The sequence below is a fragment of the Pectinophora gossypiella genome, chromosome 21 (genome assembly GCF_024362695.1).
Source record: "Pectinophora gossypiella chromosome 21, ilPecGoss1.1, whole genome shotgun sequence".
In the NCBI taxonomy this organism is placed as follows: Eukaryota; Metazoa; Arthropoda; class Insecta; order Lepidoptera; family Gelechiidae; genus Pectinophora; species Pectinophora gossypiella.
In genome coordinates this window covers 11470436-11494928 of record NC_065424.1, presented here as the reverse complement: position 1 = coordinate 11494928, position 24493 = coordinate 11470436, and the positions used below count along the sequence as shown (strand labels likewise).

At 37.2% G+C, this 24493-nt stretch overlaps 2 protein-coding genes across 20 annotated transcripts in view; one reads left to right on the top strand and one right to left on the bottom strand.

The window, feature by feature from the left end:
* The window catches only part of LOC126376453 (microtubule-actin cross-linking factor 1), a 278361-nt gene extending 254328 nt beyond the window's left edge, over positions 1-24033 (top strand). For 9 of the 19 annotated variants that reach the window (XM_050023773.1, XM_050023772.1, XM_050023766.1 and 6 more), the window contains 16 exons: positions 371-447; positions 678-749; positions 4753-4827; positions 6743-6914; positions 7591-7708; positions 8942-9051; positions 10696-10818; positions 11365-11482; positions 18056-18267; positions 18589-18746; positions 19113-19207; positions 19521-19683; positions 20033-20101; positions 20914-21273; positions 22207-22299; positions 22519-24033. In XM_050023773.1, coding sequence (XP_049879730.1) covers positions 371-447; positions 678-749; positions 4753-4827; positions 6743-6914; positions 7591-7708; positions 8942-9051; positions 10696-10818; positions 11365-11482; positions 18056-18267; positions 18589-18746; positions 19113-19207; positions 19521-19683; positions 20033-20101; positions 20914-21273; positions 22207-22299; positions 22519-22696 — 2193 coding nt within the window. In that variant the 3' untranslated portion in view covers positions 22697-24033. Of the gene's footprint in view, positions 1-370; positions 448-677; positions 750-4752; positions 4828-6742; positions 6915-7590; positions 7709-8941; positions 9052-10695; positions 10819-11364; positions 11483-17320; positions 17458-18055; positions 18268-18588; positions 18747-19112; positions 19208-19520; positions 19684-20032; positions 20102-20913; positions 21274-22206; positions 22300-22518 lie in introns of all 19 variants that reach the window. The other 10 variants (XM_050023782.1, XM_050023769.1, XM_050023768.1 and 7 more) reach the window with 9 other exon arrangements.
* On the bottom strand, positions 13078-15866 carry LOC126376555 (protein wntless). Its single transcript, XM_050024027.1, has one exon. It carries the CDS (start codon positions 15763-15765, stop codon positions 14128-14130), a length of 1638 nt encoding a protein of 545 aa, XP_049879984.1. The 5' UTR covers positions 15766-15866; the 3' UTR covers positions 13078-14127.
* Positions 24034-24493: the final 460 nt, after the last annotated feature.

Below are 24493 nucleotides of genomic sequence, written 5' to 3'. Positions count from 1 at the left end.
ACATGGCGCATATAACAGTAACCGTGTCTCTTCTTCTTCTTATCATGTGGGTTGAGAGGTGTACCAACCTCATCAACGCTGATGTCAGGGTTATTATTGCGCCGCCAAAGGCATCTGACATGGTTCATGTGACGACTACATATTTACATCAGTAAGTAGTAACCGGGACCAACGGCTTGACGTGTCTTAAAAAGCACGGATCTTCTTACTTTCGGACAATCGGGTGATCAGCCTGTAATGTTCTAACCAAACTATGGATCACGAATTGTTTTTTAGGATACGTCTCTGGCTTCGAACCTGGAACTTCTACATACATAAGATGAATGTGCATAAAAATCTATTTGTGAAGATGATTTTATTTATTTCTTAGGTCAAGAGCCAAAGCGTAGGACGGGAATCCACACCACGCAAAGTATCTGCCAAATCTGCTATCAAGGGAACACCTGGGTACGTACTTTATTATAAAAAAAACCTTTTGTTTTTAAATCTTTAATTTTCCTTTATAGTCTGTGACACTCACATAACAGTTTTTTTTTTAATTAGGTTGTTTTATGTTCCATTTTCTCATTCGCATTTTATGTTTTCTCTTCCGTTCACTCGCGCTCGCCGCACGTTCATCCGCCATCTTGTGACGTCATTGCATGGTGTGTTATGTGTTGCCATGTGGAAATATACAGTCGTGGGTCTCAGCATGACCTCAACAGGGAGAGGTCGGTGTCACCAGATTATTATGGCACCAGGCGCTACAGGTGTGTTAAAGTTCATTTTATTATTTTTTCTATTTGTTCTTTTTTCGTAATTTTAAGCTTATGTTTCTTTTTAAAAAAATACGACTCCATTTTTAATTTTACTATTTTTCATACCCTCGTCAATGTTGTATGTTTTTTTAAAGAGTCTTTTTATATGGAAACGAAAATTTCAAATAATAAGTACTGATGGATACGGACTTTGAGTTTTCGAGTTTGACAGCTCTAACTAGTGCCGTCCTTCACTTTCAATAAGTGCAAGAAAGAGATAGAACTAGTTACAGAACTTTCAAACTATGTTGAAAAGTTTGTAGCATCTACTTACCAACAAAGATGCGCCGTTCCCGGGAATATTTCCAAAGTGGGAATGTTCCCGTTGTAAAAACTCGTGAATAGTAAGGACACTGGCTGCTTCTTTTTCAAATTGTTCTTTCTTGTACTCTGATCCTATCTACATAAAACAGGTAACAACCTTTTTACAGAAGAGTTTTCTGCGATATTTTACTGCCGGGAATGTACCCAAAGTGGAAACTGTCCCAGGGACGGCAAATCACTGATCACCAGTGTACTTTTAACTTATTAAATGAATAATTCGCCCATATAAAGACTCCATATTTACGTTACTTCTCCATTAATTTGATGAATTGTAACTCACGGTGGATTCTAACTATCATTGTGCTTTTACTGTTTTAACTGTGTTTACTCGTAATGTGTTAAAGGAAGAAACAGTCTAAACTCACATTCACAAAGAGAAAATTTAAATCGATAAAACTTCTAACTCGGACGAGACTTGAACCCGTAGCTCTTGTCAAGCGATGATGACGTGTCAACCATTACACCACCAGGTTCTCCTCCTGTCTATGCGAAATTCTTTCGATCTGTGTCGTCGTTAAGCCGACGCCTCAGCTGCGACGCTGCTTGCTATCGAGCTGTCAAGTCTCATCAGTCTATTTTTTTTATTTAAAATTTCTCTTTAAAGCACCTGTAAAGCAACGTATCTTATTCGGTATATAGTTAACTCGTTCTAAATTGGAATTCTAATTCTTTCCTTCTATTTTCAAAAAGTTAAAAATAAGCAGCTATTTCTTCCTTTAAAGCCGAACCTACTGACGTAGCTTCGTCTCGCTCTAACCTTTGTAAATGTGCTTATGTCTCGTCCCTGTCGCGCACGCTTCACTCCAAGGTCCAGGATACACAGTCGAATTAGGAGAGGAAGGTTTGACGTCTTTGTCTATTCTGTTTGGTTTTTTATCTGTGGCTTATAGTGCTTTTTATGTGGTACTTAGTTAGTTTGTACATAGAGTGGAATGTAAGTTGGAAAAAAATAAAGCGCGGGTAACATGGTGTGGTCAGTAATTATTTTCTGTATAATTCTATTTATTTTATTAAGTATGTCTTAATTTGAGTTTATTGAGAAAGACAATAAAAGCATTACTAATAGATACCGCTGTATCTTCTTACCGATACCGTTGTGTCTTAAATTTTTTAATTAATTTACATAAATTATTAAATTATTTTATTGGCGCTAAAACTATAATTCTACTTTTCAAAATAAAAATAAATATATATTTACTTTAGGTACTGGAATCATCGACTCTTGTAGCTATTTTACTTGTCTCTATTCCTGTCTACCAAAGACCAATTTATAAGACATGATGTTCGCCTTCTCTTTAATTTGCCTACTAGAATAAATAATGTTTATTCCATATTTGGCTAACGAAAGAAAAATGTATATGGCAACACCAAAAATAAAGGCGCCATCTTTTCCAACTTATATTTTATAATGCGTGTTTTGTGTGTGATATTTAGGAACTTATTGGCCCCGATTCCTGCAGATACCGCCTAATTTTATTTTAAGTTATATCCGTCATTTTCATATCCGTCGAAAAGGAAAGGGACGGATGATTCACAGCTCTTAATTTTAGAAAGAATGAGTAAATGAATGAATAACCCGGGCGAATCAAAAAGGTACGTCGCTGGTATGCAATCCGTTTGACGTGCTGTCTACTTAACTGTGTCGAGTTATTGACTGATGTAAAATTTTTAGACGGTTGGTTTAGATTTGTGCTTAAAATTGACGTGTGTTCCATAAAATTTATGCTTGTCGATTACCCGTCCCTTTCCTTTTCGGCGGATAAGAAAATGACAGATATAACTTAAAATAAAATTAGATGGTATTTACAGGAATTAGCACCATTATATGTATTAGTAGATTATACTAGATATTAAATTCGATATGTATAAATAGTTAGCATGAAAGTATTTTTTTGTATATAACTACTTATTATGCCAAAAGCATTCTCACAACCATTCGTAAAGTATTTTTAGAATATAATTTTAATTTTTCTTCGTATTCCTTAGCTATCTTTTTGGATTTAATTATAATAGGTAAATAGTTTCGTATTTTTTATTACAAAATATCTCGAAATAAATGTTTAATAAGATTTTATTCTGTCATAAATACTACAGATAATCAAACAGAATTATTATGTGCGGTTGCTGCGCTAAAATTGCATACATAAAACTGTCGAATCCAGACGGGTTAAAAAGGCCACATTGAAGCAATTCATCTAAAAAGCAATTCCTATTTGACATTTCTTGACATTACGCACTTTTATATGCGCAAATGTCAAATTGCAATATTGTTATAGGATTTGCGCTCATGTGGTGGTTTTAAAGCCCCACGTACTAATTATCAGCAGAATTTAATCAGAGTATAAAAAACTAGATTGTACAAGTCAAATTAAAAGCAAAAACATTATAAAACTACAGAATTGACAAATCATTTCGACTTGTAGAAATAAATGCACGAGTGTAATTCCTTAATATGCACGATTTTCATCAACTAATAAATAACGCATGGGATTGTTTGACACACATCATCAAAAGTAAATAGGTATAATACAGGTTATATTGAACACATATAAATATACGTTTTTAAAACAAAATTACACAGTGAGAGTGTAAGAAAAACGGTCCTAATAACATTATACACTTTCACAATTACACACATGAAAATATTCAGATATTATTTTTCTGGTCCTTTATTATTTATAAAATAAATTTAAATATACGCTTTGACACGAAATGACAGTGACAGTGTAGTGTACAAAAGTACACTACCATGATTTGGCTCGCCAACACACCATAACTCTGTACAGGCAGACCGTCCTGTACTGACTGACTGTTTGTCTTGCTCTGTATTCAGATGACGTATGCGAGCGAGACAAGGACAGTAATATCACACTACAGATAGTGTTAGAAAAACAGTCTTCATACACACACATACATACGAAAAGAAACAGTTACAATCAACACTTTTGGTGGTGGGCTTATTCAAATCCTAACTACACAATGTTTACTTTAAAAAACGTCTTTGGGTGTTTTTTTTTTTTATAATTCACTCGTAGTGTAAATAAACTGATAAGAGTATTGCAATATTAATAGTTTCCCTGCTTTATGGACCTTGTTACAAACCATAAAAATATGGCAAGGTTTGAAATAAGGTGTCTATGTTAAAATTAAAAGAAAAAACTTTTTTCAAGAAAATAAAGTAGTTTATTTATTTATATGTACACAATAAAAAAAAGAAAAGGAAAACATACAAAGAAAACAAACAGTACAGGGGTGTTAAAAATGCCACATCGAAGCAATTCATCTAAAAAGCAATATTGCTATTTGACGTTTGTTTGCATTGCGCACTTACTTTTATATGCGCAAATGTCAAATTGCAATATTGCTTTCTGAGATGAATTGCTCCGATGTGGCCTTTTTAACCTCCCAGGTAAGCACAGACACTGTACAGTTGACAGTAAAGTACACAGTCGGGACAGTACAGTTGTTTTAAATGTGCACAAGACACTCACACCTAACACCGTTACATTACAATTAACTAAAAAATGTTGCCGCTAACAAAAATACAAGCTTCAATATGGGGTTGCGTGTGATTGCGTGTGGTTGCCTAATTGCGTGTAATGCGTGTGATTATATTGATGCGTGTGTCCAGTCGCGTGAGCCCGGGTCGGGAGACGCCTGATCGCAACCTGCCGCACTACGGGCCGAGGTTCCCGCCAAGGGGAAGGTAAGGCTTACATCGCATTCTGCCTAGTGTAAAGGTTTTTGGGGAGAAAGTACCAATTTATTAACACCTTCACGGACAGTACGTCTCTAACCGTGGTCTAGATTCCAAGCGTCCGACTAATATGAATAATAAAAGTTCAATGTCACGTGGTTAGTATCAGTGAAAGTGTTAAGGGCATTTTTTTTTAATTTCGGGGTCCACTTGCCTGCCTTAAGAACCAGTTATTAAAATAGGAAGCATCATCCTCCTGCCCTTGTCTTGTAATAGTTGGAATATAAAATAAAAATAATAGTATTTTCCGTAAAAACAAACATTTATTGTTCTATTTTTGAAGTTGTTTACAAAACGAAAACAGTGTTAAGTAATTTTATAAATTAGATTCTGAATCATTGATAATCATTATTATTTTGACATATTTGTGTATTATTTTTGTTCGAAGAATATTTGTATTCCCAAATCAGACGTTATAACTAAATAAATAAAATTGGATCGTGTACTAGGTTCAAGATAAATTATAAAATTCTGATTACTAAATATAAACAGATCTAAAACTAACGAAAAACATTTTCTTTTTTCTATTTAAATTATTTATGAATTATATATAACCAACAAAAACGTAATAATAAGTCCGACATTTCGTTACGTTTTTCTATGACGTCACAGTGTGCTTTTTCACAAAAATTCCATAGTAAACTCGTACTTTGACGTTTAGAAAAAAAGTAACTCAGTTGACTATTTGGAAACTATCCCATTGGTACTTTCACCCCAGAAAATTCCCAACTTTACACTATACGTCTAAGCTTTCAAGGTTCAATGTTCGCTGAACAATCATGTCGTCATCGGGGGTCTTTAGGTACTTTATAGCTTGAAATCATCGGGGCAGAGTGAAGCTTTGAGCATTTGCCCGGAAAAAAACTGTGAATATTTTTGCGTGTGATAACCATGTGATCCGTTTCTCCGTGATTTTTTTTAACTATACCTAGTTGTTGAATTGAATTCGTAGGTGCATATAAAAGCTGTTAAAATATACCACATATTTTTAAATATTTTGTAGTGACATAAAAAATATATTATCGTACATAATAGGTTTTGGGAATATAAAAAAATAATCAATTTTTTAACAGGTCATTTTTAAAAATCTAAAGATACCCTATTATTTATTATTAAAATAATAAATATACATTCTAACCTTGTTTTAAAATACAGAACAGCTTTTATACGAATTCAAATTAACCTTAAACGTAGTTATTATCTAAACAGTATGAAAAAGTACCTATTTTGTTTTCAAGTTTGTAGACTTGCCAGTAGATGCATATTGTTTTAAATAAACTGCATAAGTAAAGGCATGTCAGTATTTTGAATATTTATTTGTAAGCAAGGGAGTTAAAAACGCCACATCAAAGCAATTCATCTAAAAAAGCAATATTGCTATTCGGCATTTGTTTGCATTGCGCACTTAGTTTTATATGCGCAAATGTCAAATAGCAATATTGCTTTTTGTAGATGAATTGCTTCGATGTGGCCTTTTTAACACCCCAGGTATCTTTACAAGTATGTAGCACTTAAATATCATAGTATTTTTATGTAGGTAATTTATACTTGGCTTTTAAAAGGCTAAGTACTTAATTTATAAAGATAATTAATTTTCTTCATGTGAGTTTCCCAAGCAAAAGCAAAAAATCCCTTTTTTAATTTGTATTGTCATATTTTTTTATCAGAAAACTATTTTTACGTCAAGTTGCTTCCACAATTTTACAAGCTCGTAAAAAAGAAGAAAAACCTTTAACATTTACGTGTCCCTATTTTCCCTTATTTATATCTAGGCTTATGCCCAGTAGTATATTTTTTAAAAGGCTGTATAAAACCAATATAAAATTAAGGTCAAAAACACTAAAACCCTCATTCAACCTAGCAGCAAGGGCGCAGAACCGGAGTTCAGGTCACCACGCGTGAAGCAACTGTGGGACAAATGGCGCACCGTATGGCTGCTCGCCTGGGAGCGACAGAGACGGCTACACGAGCGTCTCGCTCACCTTAAGGAGCTCCAGCGCGTGTCCAACTTCAGCTGGGACGACTGGAGAAAGAGGGTAAGTCACCTTTAGTATACATGGAACTGTAATGCAAATGGCGCCTAAAATCATGGGGCAAATGGCGCAAGGGCAAGGGCAATGGGCAAGTGACGCAACTGTGGGGAAAATTGCGCAACTGTAGGGCAAATGGCGCAACTGTGAGGCAAATAGCGAAACTGTTGAACGAGGAACTGCAGCGAGTGTCCTAATTCAATTGGGATTCTGGCTGGATGAAGAGGGTAGCCCAATTGGGAATATTGTCGTGAGGTTATGTTATGTTTTAAACTGATACAATGAATATTATTTATTGTACAGACATGAGAAATGTAATGTACCCACTTTAGGACTCTGTCGCACTAACATATTTGACATTTAGTGAGACTTACAGTTCAATTTGTCAAAAAAGTTAATGTGACATGGTACCAAAGTGTATACATATTAATGCTCGTGACCGTACTCTAAACCGGCGAGCATGCGTGAAGTCTTTGATGAGAGTGGAAGAATCGAAAGTGGTGTGTCAGGATCGTAGTGGTATTCCGTGGTCGCTGCCTACCCCACCGGGAAATAGGCGTGATCTTATGCATGTATTATTTAGACTCTATGATCTTTGATTTATGATCTCTCATTGAATGGTTACGCTGGATACTGCCCCCTAGACGAAATCCCTGACCAAACCTGTTGTTTCCACCAACAGTTCCTGAAGTTCATGAACCACAAGAAGTCCCGGCTGACGGACCTGTTCCGCAAGATGGATAAAGACAACAATGGCCTCATACCCAGGAACGAATTCATCGACGGAATCATCAACACCAGTTAGTATACCATCCTCTGTAATTTATACCTAAGTACATTGATTTAAAATTGTTGCAATTTATTGATATTTTTTCTCTTCAGCGTAGATTCTAGAATGTAAAATTGACCTTCAACTAGTTTATCCATTATTATTATTGCGAATGGCAGACAAAAATAAAATAAAATATCCTGCGTGGATCATATATCCAGTTGAAGCTCCCCTAACCAAGTCTCTGCCGCATCCGTCATACTACCTGTATGACGCTATACCACATGGGAACCGGTGCAGAGGGCACTCCATGATAATTACGTAATTACGTTACGTAGATTCAGATTTTCTTATTTTACCACAGCTATCATTATCATCATCAAACTCATATCATCTCGCCTTATAAGGAAACCGCGAAAGCGCGTTAACACGTTGACAGTTCAGTGATCCATATATGGGTCATGCATGACTCATGAAGTCATGACGGACTAGCTCAATACGTTCGTGACCCATACATTTTTGTTAACAAAACCTCGGAATAGACAAGCTAGATTCAATGTAAGTTAAAAATTGTGATCTTAATTTTTACCTAGATTGAAATTATCAGAATGATGGTATAGGAAAACCAACCAACCAATGGTAACACAGTGGTAACAATTACGTCATCAAAGAGCTAGCAATGGCGGTTAATTACGTTAATTACGTTGGATAGATTCTGATTGTCTTATTTTACCACAGCTATCATTATCATCATCAAACTCATATCGTCTCGCCTTATAAGGAAACCACGAAAGCGCGTTAACACGTTGACAGTCTAATGATCCATATTTGGGTCATGCCGGACTAGCTCAATACGTTCGTGACCCATACATTTTTGTTAACAAAACCTCGGAATAGACAAGCTAGATTCAATGTAAGTTAAAAATTGTGATCTCAATTTTTACCTAGATTGAAATTATCAGAATGATGGTATAGGAAAACCAACCAATCAATGGTAACAAAGAGGTAACACTTTCGTCATCAAAGAGCTAGCAATGGCGGTTTGTCATAGGATTGAGCATACCTGGTTTTCTTATACCATATTTTTGATAATCATTCTCCGCTGCACGGCAACCACGCCGCGCGGTGGAAACATATCGAGGCTTTCGACCAATAGACGCAGCGAATGCTATCTACGCCGATAAACATCGCACGGCTATTGCCCGAAGTCCTCGATATAATTGCTTGCTGGACATTTTGTAAAACAAGTGTCATTATTCCTTAGAATTCGACACATCCCGCCTGGAGATGGGAGCCGTGGCTGACCTGTTCGACAGAAACGGCAGCGGCCTCATCGACTGGGAGGAGTTCATTGCCGCCCTACGACCTGATTGGGTAAGGCAGAGTTTTCTTTTTATAATAATATAGCCTCGCGTTTGACCACAATCTCACCTGATGGTAAATGACGATGATGTGGTCTAGAGTGGATCACGCTTACCTAGCAAATGATTATAGTTATTATACCTCCTCGGGTTGATTGAGGGGAGGGCGATTCGCCGCAGGCGACCGGGAAGGCGGCGACGGGCGTACTTGGTCGCAATCGACCGAGCGCCGCCTTGACGGGGACCTGTGGACGGTAGTCGGGGGACCGCCGTCCACAACATAGGTCCCGTGCTGTAGGGCTCCCCAAGTGTTCCGGGCAGCCCTCGGCGGAGGGGGAGGCGCTTGACGCGCTCCCATGGGCGCTGGGCCCCAAAGGGCATCCGCCGGCGGGGACGCGGTTGTGTGCAATTGCGTTCCCGTATCCCCGCCACACGGCGGCAAGGAGGAACACCGTTAAAAAAAAAGGCCTGTGCCCACCAGTGGGATATATATTATAGGGTAGGGTAGGGTGCATGCTTAATGCACTCCTTGCATCGGCACCAGAGTGTGATCTGTTTGTGAGTGAGTGGACGTATGTGTGTCGCGAGTGTCTGAGGTTCTGCGAGATGACGAATGATGTGTGAAAATTAAATATGTTTTTTATTATACTGTTTATATTTAAAGTTTCACGGCGCATTGGCGCTTCTGCACTGTAAAGTCGCGAAATGTAATAAATAAATAGGCATTTTGTTTCATTTTATAGCCAGAGAGTTTGCTACTTTCAAATGTCATAGAATACTCATTCATTACAACATTGCAGATTTTTTTTATAATACAATCGTAGGGTTAGCCTTGCGTTAAGGTAACATTACGACAGTTTTATCTCTGCAGTTTTATCATTTATCTTAACATGATTGATAAACGTCCTGTGTTATTTTTTGCATCATTTGGATCGACAGGCGGTGAGTGTGATGTAGACATATAGTTTCTTTTTTTTAAGTTGTTTTTTATGAGACATATTATTTTAGATTTGCCTTAGATGACGGGTTGCTTTATGTAATAACTACTTGGCCTGTGGAAATTTAATGTTTAATCAGCATATTTTTTGTAATTGACTCTGAGCCCACCCCGTTGGGGATAACGGGCGTGGGTTGCTGCAAAGCTGCAACTGTCAAAAGTGACGTTTTCATAGGATTCTGCGTTAGTTCTGATTATGTCCGCACGCCAAAAGGTCCTTCGCTCTATAATCCTGACTAAAAGTGTCAGGAACAAAGAAACAAAAAGATCGAACATTGTATTTGACTGGCTGTGACTGACGCTTGACTCTCAATGAGAAATCGCAGGCTCAACTTCCAGTACGAGCCTAATTTAAACCAATGATTTCCGAAATTGCTTTCGAATTAATGTTTACATCATAAATTATTATCACGTGCTCAGCAAAGGAAACATTGGGAGGAAACCCACGTTCCCGGGAAATGTTTTCGGATGTATGTGACCTAAACTTGTATTTGGCTGGTTTTCCCTTCACGGGTTGGAAGGTCAAACAGGCAGTCTCTTCTGTAAAAAAAACCGGACCTGACAAATCTTTAGATTAGGTAAGCGGACCCTGTAATACAGGATAACTAGCTAGCGCTGGAGGAGGGAATATACTTGACTGACTATTCTCGTTACCACCAGGTCGAGAGACGAGGTCCGCCGACGGACGCAGACAAGATCCACGATGAGGTGAAGAGACTGGTGATGCTCTGCACCTGCAGGCAGAAGTTCCGAGTCTTCCAGGTCGGAGAGGGCAAGTACAGGGTGCGTATACACATTTTAATACTAATTACCTTAACAGGTTCACTGTGTATGAACCACATATGAGTCAATCAATTTGGAACTCGTACGTGTATGACCCATATGTGGCGCACATATTTTCTTGCCATAGTGTGTCTATGTACATAAATTCCAATGTGTTTATCAAAAAATTACATTGCACGTGAGGAGTTGATATCTAATTTTCAGTTACACAGTGAACATGTTAATACTTAAAATGTTTGTTGAGCTTTTTTACCGCGCAATTTCCAAAAAGAATGTTGGACAGGAAAGTATTTGATTCAAAATCAAATCAAAACTAACTCTTAAATCAAATAATATATAAATCACTACGTTTCATCCTGATCTTAAATTAAATTTTTTGATTGACATTTTTTATAAGCCTTTTAAAAACACCCTTTCATTCGCTTTTCAAAAACATCCCATAACGATATTAATTTGTACATAAGTAGTTAAGTCTCCTTTGTAACTATTTTCTTTCTTTTTTGGTACAATAAAGTATATTTGAATTTTACATTTTCTACCTACCAGTTCGGAGACTCTCAGAAGCTGCGCCTAGTCCGTATCCTCCGCTCCACCGTGATGGTGAGGGTCGGAGGCGGCTGGGTGGCCCTCGACGAGTTCCTGGTCAAGAACGACCCGTGCCGAGGTATGTACCCTACTTTATACCCGGGGGATCGGCAGAAATCTACCTGGGAGGGTAAAACTTTGAGTTGGCATCATGTAACAGAACAGGATCGATTGCCCTAATCGACTGATACATCACTATGCTAATGAACCTCACTTCACTGGCTTACGAATGGCCTAAAGGTCTTTGTAACCAGGCCAAAAAATTTTAAAAAATCTAACTCGTACAGCCCATTGAAGCTATTGTGAAATGTTATCTATATTGAAATATTGTACCTAATGAACTAGTGACTGTCTAATACTATTCTCAAATTAGACACTTTTTACGAAACATCAAATCGATATTACCGATACTACTAAGTATGAGTACGGTCACGAGCATTAATATGTATACACTTTGGTACCATGTCACATTAACTTTTTTGACAAATTGTGACTGTAAGTCTCACTAAATGTCAAATATGTTAGTGCGACAGAGTCCTAAAGTGGGTACATTATATTGCTCATGACTGTACTTATAGAAATACACGTATGACGTCATCTGTGGTCTAATTCTTATTTAAAATATGTAAATCAATAAAAAAGAAAAATTATATTGGTTTCCAATCATCATAGATTTTCTAATTTATAATTTGACCCAGTTATCAATCCATTAACCCTTTACATGAAATCTGACTAGGTTTTCATTCCCAAAGCCCGGGAAACCATGAACACCCAAAAACCTAGAAGTCCATAGTCGGCGTTTTGTAATAAGACGGGATTCCAACTCAAAAGTTTTATTCAAACCACAGCTTTCACATTTTGGTTCTGAAAGTTTTCGATCAATTAAAATGTGAAAGATTTATGCCGTAAATAGAAAATAATGGGGTAGTTAATGATAACTGCCCCACTATAGGTATATGTGTGAAAAGTATTTAGTATATTAAAGTAATTATTCTAATATAATCATGTGAAAGCCACTCAGTAAACTTTTGAATCGATTTCTTGACTATGCCTGTCACTGGCTGCTAAGAAAATAAAAACAAAAACATTGTTCCGCGCAATGAGATTTCATTATGAGATTATTAATTGGAAACGAAATTGACGAAGAGTTTGTTAATTAAATGCATTAATTAGTGGCATAATAGATAACTTCCAAAATATTAATCTCTTCATTAAGCAGAATTCCTAAAATATAATTTTTTTAATCAGTTTCTGAACATTTATTCTGAATGATACCACTTTAAAATAATAAGACGAAACAGCTTAAAAATTGAAGATATTTTTGGAATTCTATCTAGGTATTCTAGATACTATAAACATATAAAAGGTAATTGTAATGTGGCACTTTAATTAATTACTGTTGTGATTGTTATAAAAAAATAACTTAAAAAAAATTGTCTCAATAAAAATAATATTTACAAGCCACATTCCAATAACCAGAAATGAGGCCAAGTCTGTTGTAGAAAACTTTAAAGAAAAATATTTTTGTTTATTAATTTACTTTTATTTTCAAAAACGATTACTTAGATATGAAGTTAAAAATAACAATAAGATTTGGCTTCTTTTCTGACCATATTGCAGTGATTTCAAGTTTAGAAACCACTGCAAATGATGACTTTGTGTCAAGTGATTTATCTATAAAATATAATTATTATATTCAGAGTGTCAATCAAAACGTTACGGGTTAAATAAATAACAATAACTTATGTGTCATAACCCCATAACAAGGGAAACTAATAATTGTGACGTCAGTAGGGAAGGGCAAATATTTTCACAGAATTTCTTTTCACAGAAAATATTCGCCCGAAATGTGTTCAAATAACAAAAATAACAATATCCGAAAAGATTAATTTAATTCTTAATAATGCCTAATCGCGTACAATTCTAAAGTTACGGGCTAACACGATATAAAATTACAAATGCATTAAATTAGATTCACAATAAAAAAACTTACATGATAGGGTTTTTTTACTTTAATAAATCAAAAGAAGTTGTGCTGGATTTAAATATTATAAAAAAAATACCAAAAATCTAACTCTAATTGGTTGTAAATGCAAGATTCAACTCAAAATTATCACAGAAAAAGTTAAAAATAAGATGGCAAAATTCTTAATTCTAATGTTATTTCATAATAATACTTAGGTTACAGTCTTAAACAAAATCAAGGATAACTTTTAACTTTTACAAAAAAAAAAACTTAAATCTTTAGAGGTCCAAGAATTTGGCTACTCAATTTTTGGAAGCACAATCATGTAGGAGCTAAGTATCAAGGTCATGAAACCAGTTTAAAGTTGAATGTGAGTCAGATTAGTCAGGTATAAACAGTGTTTCTCAAACTTTAGTCATGTAAGTCACTTCATAAATATTTTCGTAAATAATTAATGTATAACATGACAATTTTGTTAAATTAACACTCAGTTTCAAATGAACACTCTTTAAGAAACACTGTTTTATATGTGAATTGTTAAAGAATATCACTGCAAGCTAAGATACGAGCGAGACTTATTACTAACTATTGCTTGTGACTAAGAATGCTACACACAGATAAAGAATTCTAAATATGGGATACACTTCCCTTACTAAATATTTGAATACAGAGTTTGTTCACATAATACTGATTTCCTGTTTCTTTGAGAAGTACTTTAAAAGTTGCCTTCCGTACTGGGAAATGATTAAATACCAAATCTAGTCGATAGTAGTTTTCCTAATAAAGGAGGTGAGGGACGATATCTCACTGGTTGAATGCTCACTTGGCAGAGGACTGAACTCAATCTCCTCACTCAAGTTCTGTGTATCAGCTGTATTCTCAGCCACTGGCCAGCGTTTGTGACTCGGAGCATACAGCACCAGCAGAGCAAATATGTAGATATTCCACATTCCATACACTCCAGTAAAGAATGCAGATGTATATTCCAGCTCAATATTCTCATCCCATTTCCACTGGCCCTCAGCCACCTGGCCCAAAATGAAACCAATGACAGTCAAAGCAGCACACAGCAGGGTAGCCAACATTAAGAACTTGAAGCGGTAAATGATCCCTTCATAGTGCAGGCGCCTCACAGAACACATGGTTGGAAGGGACTCACGCTTATGGGAAATGTTGAGGAAAACCTGCCATACCATGTAGCAGAGGAATAGGAAGTATACCCCAGTAGATATTCCCGCCAATATTATGAATGTCAAGGCTAGATTTGTGCCTAAATCAGTGACCCAGATTGAGTAAAATGGATTCCGTAGTTGAACACCCCTTTCACACATGTCAAAAATAAATAGAGAGATACAACCCATAGCAACTGCGCTCAAATGACGCCAGTATTGTTTGAGGGAGCTCTGTGCCGACGCATCTTGAATAAGCATATGTTCACCTGCAAATATGAGCCAGAAGGAAAATAGAGTAGCATAGAAAACTCCCTGCCTTATATCTCCTAGTAATAACATGAATGGCAAGTCAAAATGCAAGGTGAAGTATTCAAGAGGCATGTTAAGAAGGCACAGGGCTATGCCTAATGCTAGAAGCATTTTCTCCAATAGGACAGGTTTGCGTTGCAACATGTGGATTCTTCTCCAAAACCAAACTAGTATGGCAACAATACACGGGAAGAAAACAGTCTTTATAGACACCCAAACTTTAGTAAAGCCTCCATTTTGATTGATGACTGTTAACCACATGTCCTGTATGTGTCCTATATGAGCATTCATATCTGGAGTGTCAACGGGTAACCTAACATTGAGTAGATAGTAATCATGGAACAAAGAACCAAGTTCAAATAATGGTATAGCAGAGCAGTTGTACAAGTATTCCTCAGTTTTCACGTCTATATCGCAGTCTAGGTGACGTTTTTCGACCGATTGAGTGTAGAGTTTCCAAGCGTCGTCGGGGTCTCCTTTGTTCCGGTACGCGAGTCGAGCGTCGATAGTCACCACGCTACGCGGCTGGATCTCCATCTGCGAGTGATATCGTATGTCCACCTGAAGCACGCCGATCAAGTTCTGCTGCCACCTTGAGTAATCCAATATCTTGCTTTCACGCGGCACCGGCATTTGGAACGCGAAAACTATATCGGTCTCCGACAAATCTTGATGCATATTAGTTATGTCAACCACCTTGCATTTGCCCTTGCCGCGGTTGTAAAACCATTTTGTCGTGTCGTTTTTCACCGTAGAAGTATCTTTGCATATCGTTCCGAGGATTATTTGTGCGTTTGCGGGCATGGGCGCGACCAAGCCGCCGATCAAGAAACATGTTATCTGGCACAGCAATAAAAACGTGACTAACACGGCCAATTTCCGCCCACTCAAATTCTCGATTATCGTCCCGGTCATTTTTAAAGCTTTTTACTTGCAAACTGAAGATATTATTTACGAAAATTCGATAAAAATCACAAAATTCCACGGAGCTCCATTGTTTTCCCGACGCGACGCGTTTGACAATTGTGACATGCGCAGTAAGCGGTGTTGCCAACGAAAATCTAACGCGTTATATAGACAAAATAACGGTTATAGTGCGATCGTTGTCGACACTACCTGTTAAGGGCCGGATGTTTTTTTAACTTAATATAGATATTTAAATCTTTTATATTTCATATTATTTGTAAATATTTTTTTGATATAAAGTATAAATGCCAGCACAACTCATTTAGTAATTGAAACATCACCTGTAAAACAATCATAACAAAATATCATTCAATTAGATAATACACCTAAACCCATTTTCATTTTGAAGCATTCCGTCTACAAATGCTAGTTACAGCAAATCCGTATAGCTAAAGTAAGCAAGTCCACATAAAATTTTGATGTTGCTACTAATTTACTAATTCGTATTCGCTTTGCCCGACCCGACCAATTCCCGTGGTTCCTTATGAATTTTTCGTTATTATTTTGTTACGTTGAATCCCTATGAAAACCTCCTTTACATAAGTAGTATCATTAGTGCTACCGCTGCCTGACCCGGATAAGCCGGAGCAGCATGAAGCTTGTTGCCCGCTCGGTAAGATATACGACCTGCTTTTGGAACCGACATGTAAAATAAAAACAAAATTATTTTTCACTTAATTATCTAGCTTTTTAAAATTTCACGATCGGTTCCATCTCAGGGCGTTATTTATTGGTGTGGCTTAGACGTTATTTTCGCCAAGTAGTACCTTTATTTCGCTATTATTATATATATTTTTTTATATTTTACACTTTTGATGCTTTTGTTGTTCGTAGTTTTTTTTTACGAAGAAGCTAATCAAACGTGTAGAATGCACTATGTAGTTTTATTACTGTTTTGTAATATTATATTTCATAAATGGTATAAAGGTGAAGAAGTTAACGTTATAAGTTGCTTTTGTATCTGGTGAAGCATGATTACTATACGGTTTATTTGCATATAATTTTCTAACTTTTATTTTTATTTAGTAGATACTAATGTATATGAAACAAGTGCAAGATAATAGTTTCAATATTGTAAATATTCTTCATTTAGTACCATTACAATAAGAGTCATATACTTTAGAATTATTTTAGTACAATGACAATGTTTTTTTTAATTGACATCAACTAATTAGGAAACTTTTCGACTACCGGATTTAAAAAAAATCTTGCTCTTGGTTTATATTAAACGCATAATTGGTGAGAGAACAAACTAATCGTATTTTAATTCCTACTCCTAACTGCACACTACAATCCCTGATTTTGTTTTTTACTGCGTTTTGTTTGTTTATGTTTGACATGTTCTGATTTTGTTTGTTGTTTTTTTTTTCTTTTCCTTACTACCACTGCACGTCTCCCGTTTAACACTTTGTTGTGTTATTTTCACCCGTCCTGTTACCGAACGGTTTCTCTGCCTCTCCCTCTCCCCCCTGTATCCCGCGCACCGGACGCCGCCCGCATGCAGCCAAGGGACGCACCAACATCGAACTGCGAGAACAATTCATACTGGCCGATGGAGTGTCACAGAGCATGGCAGCGTTCAGACCGCGCACGCCCCGCTCTAACACAAACACTCCTCCGTCCACTGGACCCATCACCAAGGTAAGTAGCTGAGCAGCTACGTTTTATTATAATTTACCTCTTTTCTACAGGATAGAACTTAGTTTTAATTACGCACACGTACCACATAAAGCGCACAGTAGTTGTTGGAGGGAGCAATCGGTTTGGGAAACCTTTTATATTTTTTTCGCTTTTATTGTTGCAACTTGTACATGGATTGCCTAATCCATTTGCAAGGTGCATTGTCGTGAGTGCAGCATGTGTTGAGCTCGTAGAGTTTGGTCGTATTGCATTAGTGTGTCAAGCTATGCATTGAGGCACAGGCTCGTGTAGTGTTTGGTGTTGTTTGTTAGTTTATCTCATTGGATCCACTGCATTGGAGAGGTGGCACGTCAGCGCATTGGATGTTATGGTAACGTATTTCGTTCATCCTTCCCGCCAGATCCCATCTACCCGCATTCGCAAAATTTCGCGCGTTCGTTGACTAAGCGTGTGGACTAACGTAACTTCTCGAAATACGTCGCAAACAAACGCGTTCCGGCAAAACGATTGGCACTATGAAGACAAAAACGAGAATTTTCTTTGTTACGGTTCCCTTCCCTCCTTAATAAGTCTCCCGGTTTTGTATTGGTGCGTTTAGCTGAGGAGTTTATGGAGCAGCTGAGGCCGATATTTGAGGCACTCAGGCAACGAGAGGAGCTGCCGTGTTCGTACCCGCTGCACGTGGGCTCGACACACGGAACAAAGCAGGCGTTCATATACGGCCACTCAAGATCTCAGGGGTCGACGACGCCCGGCGCGCACCACTATACCCACCACCACGGATACCAGCCCTCCCCTGGATACCACTGGGTAATGCTATATAGGCTATGTGAAAGTGGCGGTTGATGCACCCCGATTTCAATCATCGATTGCAGCTGTTTTATTTTTATTTTACTTTTTGTTAATTGTGTCTTTGTCAATGTTGTAGAAGTCATTTGTCGAGTCCATATTTTAGTTCAGCATGTTCATTATTAAGTATCAATGGGAAACCATGTCAGTTCATTTTTGCATTTTGTGATAATAATAATGTGAGACGTCATTTTTGAGACAAATATTTTTACATGTAGATTGAAGTGACTTTTTGAACATAGGATTTTTTTTCTTTTTCCTAACTGATTTTTATGCGCGTAGGTAAGAGAACGCACTGCTCGTTCAGTGCCGATGTCCGCCGGAGGAGTGGCTGGCCGTGCCTCCAGGTCGTCACTGAGCGCGGGCACTCCCGACTCCCTCAGCGACAATGAAGCTGCTAGCGGACTCGGCTCGAGATACAGGAAACCCAGCGCGCCAAGGTACAGATTTTTTCCAATGGCTACATTTTTTTTTATTTCATGTTACTTGCTGTCGCTCATACTATCATAAGCAGGTGTTTTCAGAGTGTAAGAATGTGAGCGTTTATAATCCTGTGATTACATCGCCTCCGTTTCCGTCCTGGGGGGTTAAAATGGCTATATCGAAGCAATTCATATAAGAGAGCAATATTGCTATTTGACATTCTTAGATGAATTGTTTCGATGTGGCCTTTTTAACCCCCCCTGTAAGGCAATAAAAAGTTGTAAAATGTAGTTTTAAATTCAAATGTTGTTGCTATACTCTAAATCGCAAAAGTTGAAATAACTTCATCTTGAAGAAATATATTTGATTAATTTTATCTCCAGATCGACGCTGACACCAGGAGGATCCCGACCAGGGTCACGGACAGGATCCAAACCACCTTCGAGACACGGGTCAAACCTGTCTCTAGATAGTACAGGTACGTACATTTTGTAAATGTCAATTTAACTGCACCACATTTGTTATATAGCCCATCGAAAAAGCAGGCGCCGTGATAGTTTCTGAACCTGACACTATAATTTTGTCATTATCACTGTTTTTTTTTAATATCTTCTTTTTAATTGTAAAAAATACACTGTTTTCAACTGTATAATATTTTGTACTCAGCGCGCGTTCAGCGCTCCCCAACTGTTCGGCCAAGTTGTCAAAGACATCCGAGACGAATTACAACTGGTTGTAACTTAACACTTAAAAAAACATCCTTTTTTCAAATGATTTTTATTTATCAACAGATGACGTAACTACGCCATCTCGTATCCCGATGCGTAAAGTGACGAACACTAAAACATCGACTGCGCGTGCGGCTGCCAACGCCGCTAAACTGGGTGTCGCTACGCCCAACGGCGGGTCGCGGCCGCGCACCCCGACCGGCTTCCTCACTCCAGCCAGCGGAAGGTACGTACTCAAAACCTATACAACAAGTGAAAATGATTATAAGAAATGTTGACGCAAATAGCTAGTATTTGAAATTTTCTGTGAGAAATAGTGAGAATTAGGTCAATCAATTAAACAAAGCTATTTATGTTCTGGATCCGTTATAATTTTATAAAGCGCGGACTTCACCAATGCGGCGAGTGTTACGATCTTTCTATCATTGTTTATATCTCTATAAAGTGTTTTTAAAATATAATCTAAAAATACTCAAGAGCATAGCTATCTGCGTCAGAAAGGTTACAGGAAACATATTCACTCTTAAGTTGGTTGTCACTAAACTGTAATTAAAGTGGACACTGCGCACGGACAGGTACCAAAGCGGAGGGATGTACCGCACCTCCAGTATACCGACACTGACCCCCGTGCCGGCGATAGTGAGGTACACATTGAGTTTGCAATGCGGTTTGTTTGTCTTGGGGTGATGCGGCTGAAATTCGAATTTGAAAATCTTAATTTTAAAAAAAGGAAAACCTCGTTGTTCCTAACATTTGGAACATTGCTTTGAAAATTGCATGCATTGAAAATTAATATTAGAAACCTACATACCCGAGAAATGCTTTTCGGAGATATGTAACTTAACCTGTATTGGGCTGGTTTTTCCTTCGCGTGTTGGTAGGTCAGACAGGCAGTCCCTTCTGTAAAGAACCAGACCTGTCAAATCTTTAGGTTAGGTAAGCGGACCCTGTGAAAACGGGATAACGCTAGTAGGAAGATGATATGAACGAACGGTACAACTTCGTGGTCCATTAGACGTTGTTTGTACATAGTACTTATTCGAATTGAAGAATTGTAAAGACGAATTTCAGCCGTATGTTTGTGAGAAAGACACCATGTTGAAAGAGCACGTCCACTCAGCTTCTAGGGATGTAGGATAGTTTCGCCAAGAAGCATCTTGAGATGGGGAGCACGATTTGATACTGGTCACGCCGCAGGGAGCCTTTGTCTCTTGTTGGTTCAAAATTGCATTATGTATGTCTAGCGGTGGCGGTGGAAAACATTCACAGGCATATCTTGAAACATTGAAGCGTATCAGCATGCTACGAAAACAGTAGTCAGAAAAACTAAACACTGCTTAAAGAACACGTTTTGGTTTGGACTAACCCAATATAGTATAGGTATAATTATTATAAGGGCGATAATTAAATTGTATTTTTTCCTTTCGCATGCGATTACGAAACGGATACAAAATAGCTCGACACATTCCCAGCCGTCATCGATGGCGTCCGAACATCCTAAGTCCTTATCCCACACACACCCTGCATTCCAGACTCAAGGGGGCACCAAGATTCCCGTATATGTCGGTGCCCGTTCACAGAGAACACCTTCCGCTGAGAGGAAAATAAAGACTCGAAAGTCAGTTAGTCACTCCAGAGAAACCTCCCAAGAACCCAGTCCCACTTCCCACGACCCCTCGAGGAAATCCGAGCAGAGAAGTCCAGAAGACGACTCCTCGCTGTTCAGCATATCTGGAATGACGAGCGACAATGAATATGAGAGTAATATAAGCGAATCGAGCGGCGAATCATCCAAGCCGACCCAGCGTGTTAAAGGGTACTAGCTTGTAGAATGCTAGCTTCGATTTTGGCCCGATTAGTTTGATGCTCGTTGAATTTGGACTTTTTATTTGTCGTTGTTACCAATCATCGTCATTCACGTTGAGACAGTAAATGTTACGTGTCATTCATTGTCATGTATATATAACTTAACTGGCAATACTGTTTCGTATGAGATCATCATCGCCCTTTAATACTACATTAATTTGTACATTCGCACAGCTTTTACTAACATTGCCTGGGTTTCGTTTGTCTGTAAGAATCCAATGCTATTACGGTTCACCATCGCATTTTCACATTCACTTTGGAGTTCAAGATTAGTTTGTATAAGTCTAATCTTGTATTCTAGCTTTAATTCTGAGTCACGCAATCATTACATCATGCTTTATGCCTATCTTATCAAGAGCGTACATCATGTCATCTCGCTGAAAAAATATGTTGGGCATATTTATGGCCTATTGAAAGATATTGTATGTATTTACGAATCATTTTCCCTGCATATTCCTAGCGAATGTGTTGGGTAGGCTTAAATATATTAAACTGCCATTCATTGTCCTTGTTCCGTATGTATATTGTCATAATTTCACATGCTATTCTTGTTTTCTGTTTCTGTTTGTTAATGCACATGCACTGTATGATATATCGCACAACAATTCAGCACACAATACTCTACTAAAAACTTAATTTAAATTGAACTTATCTCATTGTTTACTGGAATTTGAAGCATTAGAAAAATTGAGAATAGATATATGAAATCGCCGTTTAAGTTTCTGAGTATTTTATATTTGTTGTCAAATATTTCACTGCCCAAAATTCTAGTCAAACAATCATGTAAAGTAGCATGTGCAATAACATAAAATGTGTTAATGTCTTCTCTATCCTGTTACTAATTACTTTCTGTGTTATCTTTGTGCTCGCTAACCAATCGTAGGAGCGGGTCGTTTGCCTCAACCGAGGGTCAAACACCCGGCAGAAGTCGCATCCCGGTACTAAAGGATCACCATACTAACAGTAACCTGAATAGGTAATTCCTTTACAAAATTTTGTAGTTTGCGCTTTTAATTTGTATTTACTTTCATTTTTATTCAGTAGTGAAATCTTTAGGAATCACGTAGACATACGAACAAAATCGTATATTTTTGAAATACACTGTTTATTTGGGTTTTTGGATTTTTTTTGTAGTGCTTGATGCATGTGACCAATATGGTGAAGAAGGGATGTTAATATTGAAATGTTATGACAGGCAAAGGACTCCGTCTGGAAGCACGACTCCGGTGCGGTCAGGGCAGACGACGGCGGTGTCCCGGCTGCTGCGCAAGCCGTCCGACGCCTCCGACAGCGGCGCGCCCGCCACGCCTGGATCACGCCGCGGCACGCCCTCTAGAACCACGGAGCAAAAACGCGAACCATTCCGACTGTAGACGAAAAATACATGCCAGTTTTGATCCGTCAATCTCAACTGAAACTTGACTCACAAAAGTCGTTTCTAGGATAGCATTGACGTCTCAAAACCTTCCAACTATGCCGAGCAAGTCGTTTTGACCATTTCAGTTCATAATGATAACACGTAATTTTTTTTTTTTCAAATTTGTAATCGATATTTAGGCCAAAATAACGTAAATATAGGTACCCCACCTTTTAATAAAGTAAACTCTGAAATTTGTCAACACGACATGCAGGCATAGCGAGTGCCGATATTAATATAATAATACTAACAATGAATTATTAACCGATTCGCGAATTAAGCCAAGCTTAATAAAAAATCGAATTTGCGAATGTGGCTTTTTAGTTAAGAAACAATAGATGGTAGTAGTAAAACTTAAAGTCTGCACTTGTTGCCTTGTATACTTATTTTTTCTACGATCCGTGTAGTTTTGTGCACGTTGGACTTTTTTTATTTATTTTGTGCTGTCAGTATTTTTCCCATTGCGTTCAGTTTAGAGCGGATTTCCAAACCGAGATTTTTGTGTATATTTTCCCTTTATTTATTGTCAACGTTGCCATAATTGTTAGTGTATGTTTTGTATGTTAAATACGTATCAGTCTCTGTGCTGAGACCGAAAGAAAAGTGTGATTTTGTAACCTTTTTTTGTAATATTTTCCTTTAGGGACCATTTTGTTAACGAACTATTGTGGATAGGTGATCCTAGGACATGGTTTTCATCTGTCTTTATTCTCTAGTGTAGTTTCGCCAGACTGCACATGTTGATTGACAAATGTAAAGCATTTCCCGTGATCCGATAAGGTGATAATAGGTTTATTTGTGAGTATTTTTCTTTTGTAATGCACAATCATGTCTTTTTTTTATTTCTAGGTCCTTTTGTGTTCATGTAATGTTGGTTGAAATGATCAACTCTCATCCATTTACAGTATGTACATTCATGTATGTGGTTTATGCATTGTTGTTTGCACAATATATTTCTTATGACGGAAATTATAATTTGATTTGGTAAAAAGATTACGCATGACTATCGCCAGAGTCGTGACGTAACGGTTTCGGTTTACCATAAACAATCTGCTCACGAAAAAATTCCATAGCAGACGATTTAATTTTAAGTGATTTAACTAAAGTACACTTTTGTCGCAAAAGACATTTACTTAATAAAAAGCTAAGAATACTTTTTTTGATAAAATAAACGCTTTAATATAACCTTCCTTCGTTTAAAATGTTAACCAACACTCACACTTATTTGTTAATTCTTATTATAAATCTGACTCTACGATTAAGTCTTTATTATTAGAGTTATAAAACTATTAATCTGGTCATTTTTATTTAAATCATTGTTGTATTTGTTAAATGTAAAATCAAAGCAAATATACTAAATAGCTTGCAATATTTTTTGTATAAAATAATATGATTCTGAAGAGCTACAGTTTTTAAAATCTCATTATTGATTTCAAAATATAAAGAATAACAATAATTATGTTTTTATTGTGTTTTACTCCCTTTTTACCCGGCTGCGTTTTGTGTGCTCCAAATCACAAAATATAGGTAAGTGATTTCAAGACGAAACTTTTCACAAAGCTAATGAAATGTAACACTAGTTATATTATTATTATTACTAGTTAGGTATTCGCAACAACAATCTAATTTCAAAATGTATAACTAAAAAATACATTTAGAAGTAACGTCCATCTACTGAAACTGTGTTTTGTGGTGTTGTGAAAGTATATAAAAAATAATAAGTAAGTGGTAGTAGTTTAACAAAAAATGAGGG